The 12,978-nt window shown below is 42.6% G+C and overlaps 1 protein-coding gene across 2 annotated transcripts in view; it reads right to left on the bottom strand.

The window, feature by feature from the left end:
* FAM178B (family with sequence similarity 178 member B) overlaps positions 1 to 12,978 on the bottom strand; it is a 117,067-nt gene that overhangs the window by 82,102 nt on the left and 21,987 nt on the right. For both annotated transcript variants that reach the window (XM_034659027.1, XM_034659028.1), the window contains 3 exons: positions 3,027 to 3,096; positions 2,390 to 2,826; positions 1,009 to 1,070 (listed from right to left, as the gene is read on the bottom strand). In XM_034659027.1, the coding sequence (XP_034514918.1) occupies positions 1,009 to 1,070; positions 2,390 to 2,826; positions 3,027 to 3,096 (569 nt within the window). The remainder of the gene's footprint in view (positions 1 to 1,008; positions 1,071 to 2,389; positions 2,827 to 3,026; positions 3,097 to 12,978) is intronic.

Raw genomic sequence — 12,978 nt, 5'->3', positions numbered from 1 at the left:
CATGCCCCCTGCCCTCCTCCCAGGGCCCCCCCCCATCACTGTTCACCCTACTTCCTCTCACCCTTCCCATCCATTCTCCACAATGCGGCCTAAGCGCTCTCTGCGACACAGCGAGAAATACATCACTATCCACTTAAAATTCTCCCAACTCGACCCTGTGTTCATGAGGCCTCTCGTGACCCAGCCCCGGTACACATCTTGGCTGCACCTCTTGCTATGTCGACCCCCAACCCCCACTCCCCAGCGCTGGGAATTCCAATTCTAGTCAGCCGCCAGAATGTCTGTCATACCCACCTTTACATGTGTGGTCACCCATGCTGCCCCCCCCCCAAATCTTCTATTTCTCGCAGGTACAAAGATAATACCTGTGGGGAGCCTTTTCTGACCCCCAGGCTAAATTACGTGCCCGTATTCCAGGCCCCTCCATAGCAACCTCACAGCATGGGAAATACTAGAAGCATCAGAGTAAGTCTCCAGGCGAGCAGGGCTGCAGCAGCACCTCTGTATATCCAGTGCCGGGCGCAGGACCGCATAGAGCAAGAGTCTCCCAAGGCCGGGTGCCCTGATGAGCTCTACCTGCCCATGCCAACGGCCTGGCAATGCTCGGGCTGCACACCTTTCTCAAAGCCATCTGCCTTGTCCCCTTCTCTCCCACGGAACACGTGAACGGGAGCCGAGAGGCTCCCACACGGGCACGAACTGGGCCGAAGAGAGCAAGGGACTCCCCCTGCATCCCACCCACACCAACCCAAGCTTCACGAGCCCCCTGTACATGGCAGAGGTCTGGGGCTCTCTGCCTTCGGGATGACCCCCTTTGACCTGAGTACCGTTCCACGTGCTTACTATTAATCAGAGCACGCCAGGACCTCCAGGACACACCCGTGTAGAAGTGTGGTAGGCTGCTTGATCCTGAGGGGAACGTGCTGGAAGTCTTAGAGGACGACCCCCTGAAATCGCTGCCAACCCCACAGAATGAACACCCCACGATGGACGTCTTCCCACACTCACCGCTTCTCCTGCAGTAAGTAATCTAAGCTATTGATGTAGCTCTCTGAGGCCCCAAAGGTGAACTGGAGAAACAGGACAGGAGAACGGGGGACAGAGAGAAAGACAGATGGGGGGGGAGAAGAGTAAAAGTTAATCTTAATTAAGTCCTTTATTTATCTTGTTTACATTTCTCAATAGGCAATACCTTCACATGATTAAAAACTCGAGAAGTATAAAGGCATACGGTAAGATGTCTCCCCCCTGACCTGCAACCTCAGGCACCCAGGTCCCTCCTTACAGGCGACCACGGGTGTTCACTCCTCTGTGTGCTTTCAGAGACATTTCACCCACAGATAAGCAAACAGTAATATATCACAGACTCCCCCTACCCTTAACACACACGGTAGCAAACTATGAACCCTATTCTACCCTTTGCTCTGTTTAATTAAGAGTATGTCTTGAGGGTCATTCTGTATCAATATTAAAGAGATAGATAAAATAAAAACCACTTTTGGGGTACTCTAATGTAGGACTAGAACATAACATATTAATTCCCTAGTGGTGGGCATTCAGATTATTGACAATCTTGGGCTATTATAAATAATTAAGCCCAGGGATGCCTGGGTGACTCCGTTTGTTAAGCATCTGCCTTGGGCTCAGGGCATGATACCAGGGTCCTGAGATTGAGCCCCACATTGGGCTCCTTGCTCAGTGGGGAGCCTGCTTCTCCCTCTGCCTGCTGCTCCCCTGCGTGTGTGCTCGTTCCCTCCCTCCCTCTCTCTGACAAATAAATAAATAAGGTTTAAAAAAAAAAAAGGCCTTCCCACAAGAAGAAAAAACTTCTACTTAAAAAGAAAAAAACAAACAAAACAAACAATTAAGCCCTACTCTCAAAATAAATTTCCTGGATCCGTGGGCTCCTAAGTGTTCCCCGTCTACCTAGCAAGAGCTGTTTATTCCCACCCAGCTTGAAGTTCATCACTAAAGTTTCCATCTAGACATTCCAATCTCCTGCACCAGAGTCAGCCCAATCTTTGTGCCTGGCCTAGCTTAGACTTAGACACTAAGGTCCCCCTTTCCCCAGGGGGATAACCTCAACCTTAGGCACGAAAGCCTCGAAGGCTCCCACACAGAAGCGGCATCAAATTTGGCCCCACCCCCAAGCCATCTGTTCCCAGGGTTAGCAGCAGAAATCAGAGGAGAGATGCACCCCAGCCACAAGGGTCCAAGGTCTGGGGAGAGGTTGGGGGTGGGTAAGCAGTTAAGGAGGGATAGTTAGGGGGAGGTGGCCCATGAAGGGCAGTTGGGGTATGGCCAAGGAAGAATGGCCAAAAACGGAGTGGCCGGGGGTGACTGAGGAAGGGTGGCAAGGAGAGGAGACCAGGGGTGGCCACTGGCTTACCGAGGTGTGGGGGTCTACCGCTGGAGCTGCAGCCTTCTGGCTTGGGCCTGCCATGTTCCAGAGTGGGTCCTCCAGTGAAGCCAGGCTCCCCTGGGGGTCCGAGTCCTGGGGCTCCTGCTCTAAGTCCTCAGGCAGCTGGTGGACCCATGCCCTCGGGCCCTGGGGCCCTGCCACACCCACCCACCTCGGGGCTGGGGTCCCCCTGCCAGCCGGCAGTACCCTCAGTTTCAGGAACTCTACAGGGGGTGGGCTCCAGTCGGTGGGGAACATGTCCCTGGCTACATGCATCTTGGGCTTCTTGGACAATTTAGGGGTTGGAGCTGAGGTAGGGCTGCTGCAGCGCCGGGTGGGGTGGAGCCCCTGGCGCAGGGGATGGTCGAAGCAGCTGCCCTGCAGGTTGGGCAACAGGCTGGGTGCCACTTCAGCCTCCTGGAACCCTATGGAGAGGACAAAGTATTGTGGTATCCCCACCTGCCCACCACCATCCCGGCCACTGTGCTATGCTGGGTGAGGAGAGGGGGCAACTCAGGGTTGATGTGGGCAGAACGCGAGGGGAATCCCTCAACCACGGGTTATCCACTCCCTCGTGGCCTCAAGCCTCAGAACGGCTCTACCTGTGCAGGTGAGAGACACCTACCTTCGTTCTGAGGAAGGGCTGGCTGAGTCTTCTCAGGCCCGGCCATCTGCAAACTGCTGGACTTTTTGTCCTGGAAGGAACTGTCTGTCAGGTGAGGTGAGCCTCCAGAAGAGAGCTAAATGCTCTGAAGCTCTAGGTTCCCTACGGAAGAGGGCCTGGGCCCACTGGTGGCCAGGAGGGAAATCCCCCCATCCCCCAGCTCTACCCTAAGGACCAAGCACATGCACCATGAACATTAAGTTGCTGAGATGAAATGAAATGTGACCTTTCATTTCAAGGATGTGATAGGCAAGTGAATGGACATCAACTTTTTTAGACTGTTTGCTCACAAGGGGGAGGGCAGGGCTCTCTAGTCCCCGTCATTTTCTCAGAATCAGCACAGACGTGGCACACAGTAGGGCTTGGTGCATTCCTGTTGAATGAATGAATGACTTAAAGATACCGAGGGCTGGCCCAACAGGCTTTCCCCAGTGTTAGGAACCATCCGTCTACAGCTACGATGGATTATGCTTCACACACAGACCTCTCTCGTCACATCAGGCTCAGGATAAGATAAACTGAAACATACATGAAAGGCTAATATCTGAATGAGCTAATGACCAAAGGAAACAACCATTTACGAAAAATACAAACACTAACTCAGCAAGGGTTCAAACCCAAAAAAAGTGGAAGACATTCAAATCAATATGCCTAGGAAGTACTCTTCAGTCATCATGAAATCATTAAAAAATTAAAAATTTATAATAAATGTTGACATGGCTGTGAGGAAATACATTGCTGTTGGTACTCTAAAATGGCTTATTCTTTTTAGAGAGCAATCTTTCAATATAAAGATAACTGCAAAATGTTCATACCTGGAAGCAGGGAATCCCAGAAACCTGTCCCTCCACAAAAGCAATAATTAAGCTGACAAAACCTGTCAGAACCAACACTTACAGAACTCTGGAATTTATCAAGAAACTAACAACAAGCAAGGAAAGGCTTAGTGAAGAAAGAAGCTGCTAAATTTCAGTAAAGCTGTATTCTGGATTTTGAACTTACCCAACTTTCATCCCCCACCCCAGGTTAAGAGGCAGCTGGGGTGGAGGCTGTGTTCCTGGTGTGGCTTGCTGGTGCTGAGGGGGCAAGATAAAATTTGTTCTCTAAGAATTGTGGTTTATGTTTTGACCTGTATCCTGGCTCCCTGAGGGATCAACTCAGGGTCTTACCTTTGTTTTATCTCACTTGGAACTTTCTCAGGGCTGGAGTGGCCTCCTGGGCAGCACTGGTTGAAAACATTTAAAGGCAAGTCTACCAGGCATAACCACCTGGGGCAAGGGGTAACAGGTGAGGCAAGCAGCAGGGAGTCTGAATGGCCTGAAAAGGAAGAGGCTTAGGAAGGAGATACATGGAGGAATAGACCAAAATTTTAAATCAGCTGTCTCAAATATGCTCTGAGAACCAAAGGAAATGGTGAACAAAGAACTAAAAGAAACCAAAAGAGAATGAAGTCTCACCAAATAGGGACTATCAATATTTTTTTAAAAAGTTATAAAAAGGAACCAGACAGAAATTCTGGAGTTGAAAAGTACAAAAACTGAAATGAAAAATTAAGTAGAAGTCTTCAACACCAGATGCAGGCTAGCAGAAGAAAGAATCAGTGAACTTTTATAGAGGTTAATTGAGACAGTCAATTCTGAGGCACAAAATGAAAAAAGAATAAGATGAACAGAGCCTCAGAAACCAGTGGGACACCATTAAATACATCAACATATGCATAATAGGAGTTCCAGGAGTTGAGAAAGCGATGGAGATAGAGATGGTGGGGGTGGAGGGGGACAGAAAGAATACTGCACTTCCAAGAAGCTCAGAAAACTCCAAGTAGGGCAAATTCAAAGAGATCCACACCTAAATACATCACAATCAAACTCTTAAAAACCAATGAGAGAATCTTAAAAGCAGAAAGAGAGAAGTGATATTGAGTCTCAAAAGATTAACAGATGATTTCTCATCAACCATGGAGATCAGCAGGCAGTGAGATGAAATATTCAAAGTGCACAAAGAAAGACTATGGACCAAGAATGCTGTATCCAATAAAACTATCTCCAAAAAAGAAGAAGATAAGACATTCCCAGATAAACAAAAACTGAGAAAATTTGTTTCTAATAAATCTGTTCTGCCAGAAATACTAAAGTAAATTCTTCAAGGTGAAGTGAAAGGATATTACAGAGTAACCTGAATCCATGGAAGAAAAAAGAGCAGTGATAAAGGTAACTACATGGGTATACATAAAAGATAGTATAAATGTTGTTTTTACTTGTAACTCTTTTTCTCCTGATTTAAAAGACAACTAGATAAAGCAATAATTACAAACCTGTCTTGATGGGTGCCCAATGTCTAAAGATATAATTTATATGACAACAACAGCACAAAGGAAGGTGTGGAAATAGAGCTATATAGGTGTAAAGGTCTGCATCTTATTGAAATTAAGTTGGTATTAATCTGAACTAGACTGTGAACTATGTGATATTTATAGGTATATAAAAAAGCAAGTACTACTATACTTTTGGTTTGTAACTCTTTTTTCCCTATGTGATTTAAAAGACAAATGTATAAAACAATAATTATACATCTATGTTAATGAACACACAATGTTCAAAGATGTAATCTGTGACAAAAACATAAAGGGGAGGGATGGAATTGTATAGGAGCAGAGTTTTCGTAAAGTATTGAAGCTAATTAAAAACAGTTTGTTATAAATTTAAAACATAAATTTTAATCTCCAGGGTAACCACTAATAAAATAACTTGCAAATATAGAGAAAAGGAAATGCAGAAGGAATAAAAAGGGTACAGTACAAAAAAACCCCAATTAGACACAAAAGAAGGTAGCAATGGAGAAACTGAGGAACAAAAAAGATATAAGATATATATGAAACAAAATAGCAAAATGGCAGAAATCCTTTCTTATCAGTAATTAGCATAAATATAAGTGGATTGAACTCTCAAATCAAAAGGCAGATCTTGGCAAAATAGATTTAAAAAAATCTGACTTAATGCTATCTGCAAGAGACTCACTTTATAACCGGATAGGTTGAAAGTAAAAGGATGGGAAAGATACTCCATGCACACAGAAATCCAAAGAGAGCTGAAGTAGTTATATTAAGACCAGACAAACAGATTTTAAGTAAAAAATTACAATGGGACAAAAAAGCCATGACATATTGATATAAGACTCATTCACCAAGAAGACATAATAATTATAAACATATATGCACCTAAAAAGAGAGCTTTGGCACAGTTGAAGGGGGAAACAGTTATAAACTGATAGTTGATGAATTCATTATCCTACTGTCAGTAACGTAACCAGACAGAAGATCAAAAGAAAACAGAAGACTTCAACAACACCGTGAACCAACTAGACCTGACAGGCATCTACAGAACTCTTCACTCTGCAACAGGAGAGTAGACATTCTTTGCAAGTATGCGTGGAATTTTCTTCAGGACAGATCATATGTTAGGCCACAAAACAAGTCTTAATAAGTTTAAGAAGATGGGAATCCTTTATAAAGGATCTTTCCTGATCACAATAGAAACTAGACACGAAAAACAAAAGGAAAACTGGGAATTTCACAGAAATAAGACAACAGACTATTAAACAACCAATAGATCAAGGAAGAAACCATAAGAGAAATTAAAAAATACTTTGAGGTAAGTGCAAACAAACACAACATACCAAAACATATGGGATGCAGTGAAAGCAGTGCTCCCAGGAAAACTTACAGCTCGCAAATGTCCATCAACCACTGAGTGGATAAATAAAATGTAGTATAGCCATAAAAGGGAGTATTATTGAGCCTACATTAAAAAAGAAATTAAATCAGTAACCTAACTTTACACTGTAAGGAACTAGAAAAAGAAAGCAAACTACACTCAAGGCTTGCAGGAGGAAGGAAATAATAAAGATCAGAGGGAAAACAAAACAGGTAGAGAATAGAAAAAACAATAGAGATAGTCAACAAAGCCAAAAGTCGGTTCTCTGAAATTATTAAAATCAGAAATGAAAGTGCAGACATTCTTATCAGCCTTAGAAATAAACATGATTAAAAGGGAGAACACTATGAATAACTGCCACAAACAGATTAGGTAACCTAGATGAAATGGACACATAATATACTTAGGAATAAATTCAGCAAAGTATAAACTCTGAAAATGACAGAACATTGTGGAAAGAAATTAAAGAAGCCAAAAATTAATGAAAAGATATCTTGTATTTGTGGATTGGAAGGCTCAATATCCCTAAGATGGTAAAAATTCCTGAAGTGGTCTACAGAATCAATGCATCCCTGTCAAAATCCTAAATGTCTTTTTTGGCAGAAATGGAAAAAGTGACCCTAAAATGCACAAAAAATCAAAGGGGACCTTGAAACAATTTTGAAAGGGAAAAACAAAGTTGGAGGACGCAAACTTCCTGATTTTAAACTTACTACAAAGGCACAGTAATCAAAACAGTGTGTTACTAGCATAAGGATAGACACATCATATGTAGTTCATATATCAATAAACTAGAACTGAGATTCCAGAAATAAACACATACATCTATGGTCAATTGATTTTTAACAAAGATGCCAAGATCATTTGATGGAGAAAGAAGAGTCCAACAAACGGTGCTAGGACAACTGGACATCCACATGCAAAAATAATAACACTGGATCCTTGTCTGACCCGACACCACACACAATAATTAACTTAAAATAAATGGAAAACCTAGGGGCATCTGGGTGGGTCAGTCGGTTGAGTGTCCGACTCTTGGTTTTGGCTCAGGTCATGATCTCAGGGTTGTGGGATCGAGCCCCATGTTGGGCTCTGCACTCAGCATGGAGTCTGCTTGAGATTCTTTCTCCTTTCCTCTCCCCCTTTCCCTCTGGTCCTCCCCCCGCTCACACACACTCTCTCTCATATAAATAAGTAAAATCTTAAAAAAAAAATGGAAAACCTCAATAGAAGCATTAAAACTATACAACTCTGAGAAGAAAACACAGGAGTAAATCTTCATGACTCCAGGTTGGGCAATGATTTCCTATATATGATACCAACAGCACAGGAAACAACAAAAACAAAACATAAATTAATTGGATTTCATCAGAATTGAAAACCTTTGTGCTTCATACAGAGTGGGACAAAATATTTGCAAATCATATAAATCTGATAAAAGTCTAGTATCCAGAATATATGAAAAACTTACAACTGAACAACAGAAAGACAAAAAATCCAGTTAAGAAATAAGCAAAAGACTTAAATAGGCATTTTCAAAAGAATCTATACAAATGGCCAAAAAGCACAAGAAAAGATGCTCAATGTTATTGGCCACTTTATTAGGGAAGTGCCAATCAAAACTATAATAAGACACCACTTCATACCCGCTAGGATGGCAATCAACCAATCAACCCAATCAATCAGTCAATCAATCAATAACTAATGTTGGTGAGGACTAGAGAAACTAGAACTCTCACCCACTGCTGGTGTGAATGTAAAATGGTACAGCCATGGTGGAGAAGAGTCTGGCAGCTACCCAGTAAGTTAAACATAGAGTTACCATATGACCAGCAATTCCACTCCTATGTACATACCCAAAAGAAACGAAAATAGGTACTCAGGCAAATTCTTGCAATAAATGTTCATAGTGGCACTACCCACACAGCCAAAAGGTGGAAATAGTGCAAATGTCCATCAACTACTGAATGGGTAAATAAAATTAAGATAGCCACAAAATAGAGTATTATTGAGCCACAAAAAGGAATGAAGCACTGATATGTGCTGTAACAATGGATAAACATTAAAATCCTTGTGCTTAGTGAAAGAAGCCAAACACAAAAGGTCTCATATTGTCTATGATCTTCTCTATATGAAATGCCCAGAATAGGAAAATCCATAGAGAGGAAAAGTAGATTAGTGGTTGCCAGGTGCTGGGTGCTGGGGTATGAGGGGGAGGGGAGGAGTAATGGGGAGGAGCTGCTCAATGGGTATAAGGTCTCCTTTTCGGATGATGAAGACATCCTGGAACTCGATGGTGCTGATGGATGCACAACACTGTGAATTTACAAAATGCCCCTGAATTTTAAAATGATTAAAATGGTAAATTTTATGCTATGTGTATTTTACCACAAGAAAGGATAAATAGATATGTAAATGATCCATGGGGGGGAAAGTACATGTAAAATAATGTCAAGTAAGTAGAGGACAACACAACTTGGTAGAAATCATGGATTAAAAAGAGAAAAGCACTTAGAGATACATGAAATAACCATATTAAGTAAAGGATTATGGTTTGTAATTTTTGTACAATGGCTAAAATAATAAAATATTCTAAATTTGTGCTTATCTAAGTACCGAAGGGCAGCCTCAGATGCTTCTAGGGGACCAGTGAAATAAGGATGATGCTAAAAATTATCCTCTGCCCTGGTTCTGGCACCCTGTCCTCCTGTCCTCCTTTGGGTCTTCAGGGAGGTATTGCCCATGCCTGCCCATCCTTCCATTTGCCAGTGGAATTTGTTTCTGGTTTTCCTGCCTTAAAAAATAACCAGTTTCTTTTCCTTCTACACCCTCTTTTCCTTCCAGTTCTTCCTGAACATTGCTTCTGATTCAACTTTCCCAGACCTAGGGCATCAACCCAGTTGTGTAACTTCCCCTGCTCAGAAGCCACGGCCAGGCAAAGGTGTGTCAGGGTTCTTCAGAGGGCGAAGAAAATATTCTCTATCTTAATCGTGGCAGTTGTTACTCGAACTGCAGACATTTGTCTTATTGGATTAAGGCCCACCCCCAATAACCTCAGTTAGACTTAATTACCTCTATAAAGGCCTTATTTCCTAATATAGTCACACTCGGAGGTGGTTAGGACTTCAACATATGAATTTTAAGGGGTCAATTTATCCCATAATAACGTATTTGGTGGCACAGCTCTGCACTCCATAGAAGGTGGAGGCTGGTGGTGGGGGCCTCTGAAAACATTAAAAATCATTTGTGTGTGTCAGAAAGGGTGATACTGGAAGCCCAAGGGCTTTTCCCACGTTCCTGATTTGGATGCCATTTTGCAGCCAGAATAGTCATGACATGAGCATGATCACAGAGTCATCAGCTCAAGCGACCAAAACTTGTGTGTGACATTCTATCCAAACTCCCAATATGTAAGTGGGATCTCAGGTAGAGATAAGCAAAAGAAATTGCGCTTGTAACCAGAAGTATCTGAAAAGCTGTTTGGTCCATAAATAACAATGCCTGTGATGGGAAATGTCTCTTGTTCCTAAGGGCATTAGAAGACTAAGGACTGGATCCATCAGACTTGTAGAGGATGAGAAATATAGAGAGAGGAGGAGTGTAAACATGATGATCACACCTCCAGCTTTTTTATGGAAGCATTTTAACAGACGAACCGCAAAGGTGGTCAGTAGTAAAATTTGCAAAATCCTACGGAAGTTAAAGAGCAATAAAATATTTCTTTGGCTTACTGATCCTACTAGGAAAAGGGCTTTGGGAAACAGCCTGGCAGTTCCTCCAATGGTTAAATATACAGGTACCATATGACCCACCAATTCCATTCCTAGGTATAAACAAGAGATAAATGAAAACTTATGTCCACATAAAATCTTATCCATGAATAATCCAGCAGGGTTATTCATAATAGCCAAAAAGGGGAAACGACCCAAATGTCCATTGGTTGTTGAGAGTATGAACAAAATGTGGTATACCCATATAATGGAGTATTGTTCAGCTATGCAAAGGAATGAGGTACTGTCTCACGCCACAACATGGATGGACCTTGGAAACATTATACTAAGTGAAAGAAGCCCAACTCATAAAACCACATCCTGTGTGGTTCCATTTACATAAAATGTCCAGAACAGGCAAATCCAGCAGATTAAGGTTGGGAGAAAGGAGGGAAGTTGTAGGGGGTGACAGCTAAAGGATGCAGGGTTTATTTCTGGGGTGATGAAAATGTTCTAAAATCAACTGTGGGGATGGTGGCACAGCTCTACCAATTGTAAACGGTAAGTGGGTGAATTGTATGGTATGTGATTATATCTCGATAAAACTGTTTTCTTCTCTCTCTTTTTTTAAAGATTTTATTTATTTATTTGACACAGAGAGAGATAGCCAGCGAGAGAGGGAACACAAGCACGGGGAGCGGGAGAGGAAGAAGCAGGCTACCAGCGAAGGAGCCTGATGTGGGGCTTGATCCCAGAACACGGGGATCACGCCCTAAGCCGAAGGCAGACGCTTAAGGACTGTGCCACCCAGGTGCCCCAATAAAACTGTTTTAACAAAAGAAAGTACAAGGGAAGTAAACCTGAAGGTCCATGTTGCTGCTGGTGCTAATCTTCCAAGAGGACAAAGGACTGCGGCATCAGGAAAAAGCTGTTCACATTGTTGATGTTAAGCAAGAAGCAAGAAGGAAAAGAAAAAACAAAGAATAAAAAATATCACTAAAATCTCCCAGTAATATTCTCTGTAAGTGATAATGCCTTTTGAGAATAAGGTGCGGGGATGAAGGCTGCTCTTTAAAAACCCTTTTGTTTGGGAGAACTTAAAGTATACCAAGTCGAGTCTGGAATTTTTGCCAAAGACAAGAAAACCGCCCCAACCCAAGCCAACGTCGCAGTGTTCAGAAGTCCACGGAGATGATAAAATATAAAAAGAATCAGAAACTGCTGATGCATTGAGATCAAGTCCATGCAGCAAAAGCTGTGTGCAACTGGGGAGGGTGGGAGTGGAAGGATATTTTCTCCTTTTCAATCGGTTTCTTTTCTGAGCACAAGTGCTTTCTATGTCCTCCTGACGATGCAAAACCCACCGAGTGTGGAAACACAACCCCGGTCTTTGTTCCACTCCAGAGTTGATGGGTTTGCCATTCCAGTTTTGGCTGTTCCTCAAGATCATGAAAAGCAGCAGAAACTCTGGTTTGTTAAAGTTCAGCAGGTCACTGCTCCAGATGGAGCACAAACGGAGGAGCACTTCAAAGCACAAAAGACAAGTACATGTGTCATTGCTGCCCGAGGACACTTACAACTTCTCGGCCCCTCCTCTTCACCCACACAACACTTGATGTATTTTTACCACACTGATGACTTGGTTCCTCTTGAGTCACTTACGTGCACAGATGAAGCCTTGTCTCCGTATCCCAGTCCCCAGCCCAGGGTTCCGGCGGAGAATGGATTCTCAGAAAATTAGGTGGTTGACGCTACTCTACATTCATCCGTGCTCAGTCTGCCCGGGCTGCCGTAGCAAAATGCAGGCATAGCGCAGAGATATTGCGGGGTCCACTCTAGACCACCACGATACAGTGAACGTTGCAATAAAGGGGAATCCAACGGGTTTTTTGGTTTCCCGGGGCACAAAAAAGTCATGTTTACACTCTACTGTTGTCTATTAAGTGTGCAATAGCATAGTGTCTGAAAAAATAATGTACATATTTTGGTTAAAAAATAATTTACTGCTAAAAACTGGTGACCATCATCTAAGCTTTCTTTTCCCCAGCAAAAAAATTTTTTTTCAGGAAAAAAAACCCTTTTTTTCCCAGCGAGTCCATTGTTTTGCTGGTGGAGTGTCTTGCGTTAGTGTTGATGGCTGCTGACTGATCAGAGTGCTGGTTGCTGAAGGCTGGGGAGGCTGTGGCCATTTCTTAAAATAAGAGAACAGTGAAGTCTGCCCCAAGAGTTGACTCTTCCTTTCATGGACTATTTCTCTGCAGCATACAGTGCTGTTTCATAGCATTTTATCCACAGAACTAACTTTCTTTCTTTCTTTCTTTCTTTCTTTCTTTCTTTCTTTCTTTCTTTCTTTCTTTTCTTTCTTTCTTTCTCTCTCTCTTTCTCTCTCTCTTTCTTTCTTTCTTTCTTTCTTTCTTTCTTTCTTTCTTTCTCTCTCTCTCTCTTTCTTTCTTTCTTTCTTTTTTTAAAAAGATTTTATTGATTTATTTG

Source organism: Ailuropoda melanoleuca, chromosome 4, assembly GCF_002007445.2.
Source record: "Ailuropoda melanoleuca isolate Jingjing chromosome 4, ASM200744v2, whole genome shotgun sequence".
Lineage (NCBI taxonomy): Eukaryota > Metazoa > Chordata > Mammalia > Carnivora > Ursidae > Ailuropoda > Ailuropoda melanoleuca.
This window is presented reverse-complemented; position numbering and strand designations above follow the sequence as displayed.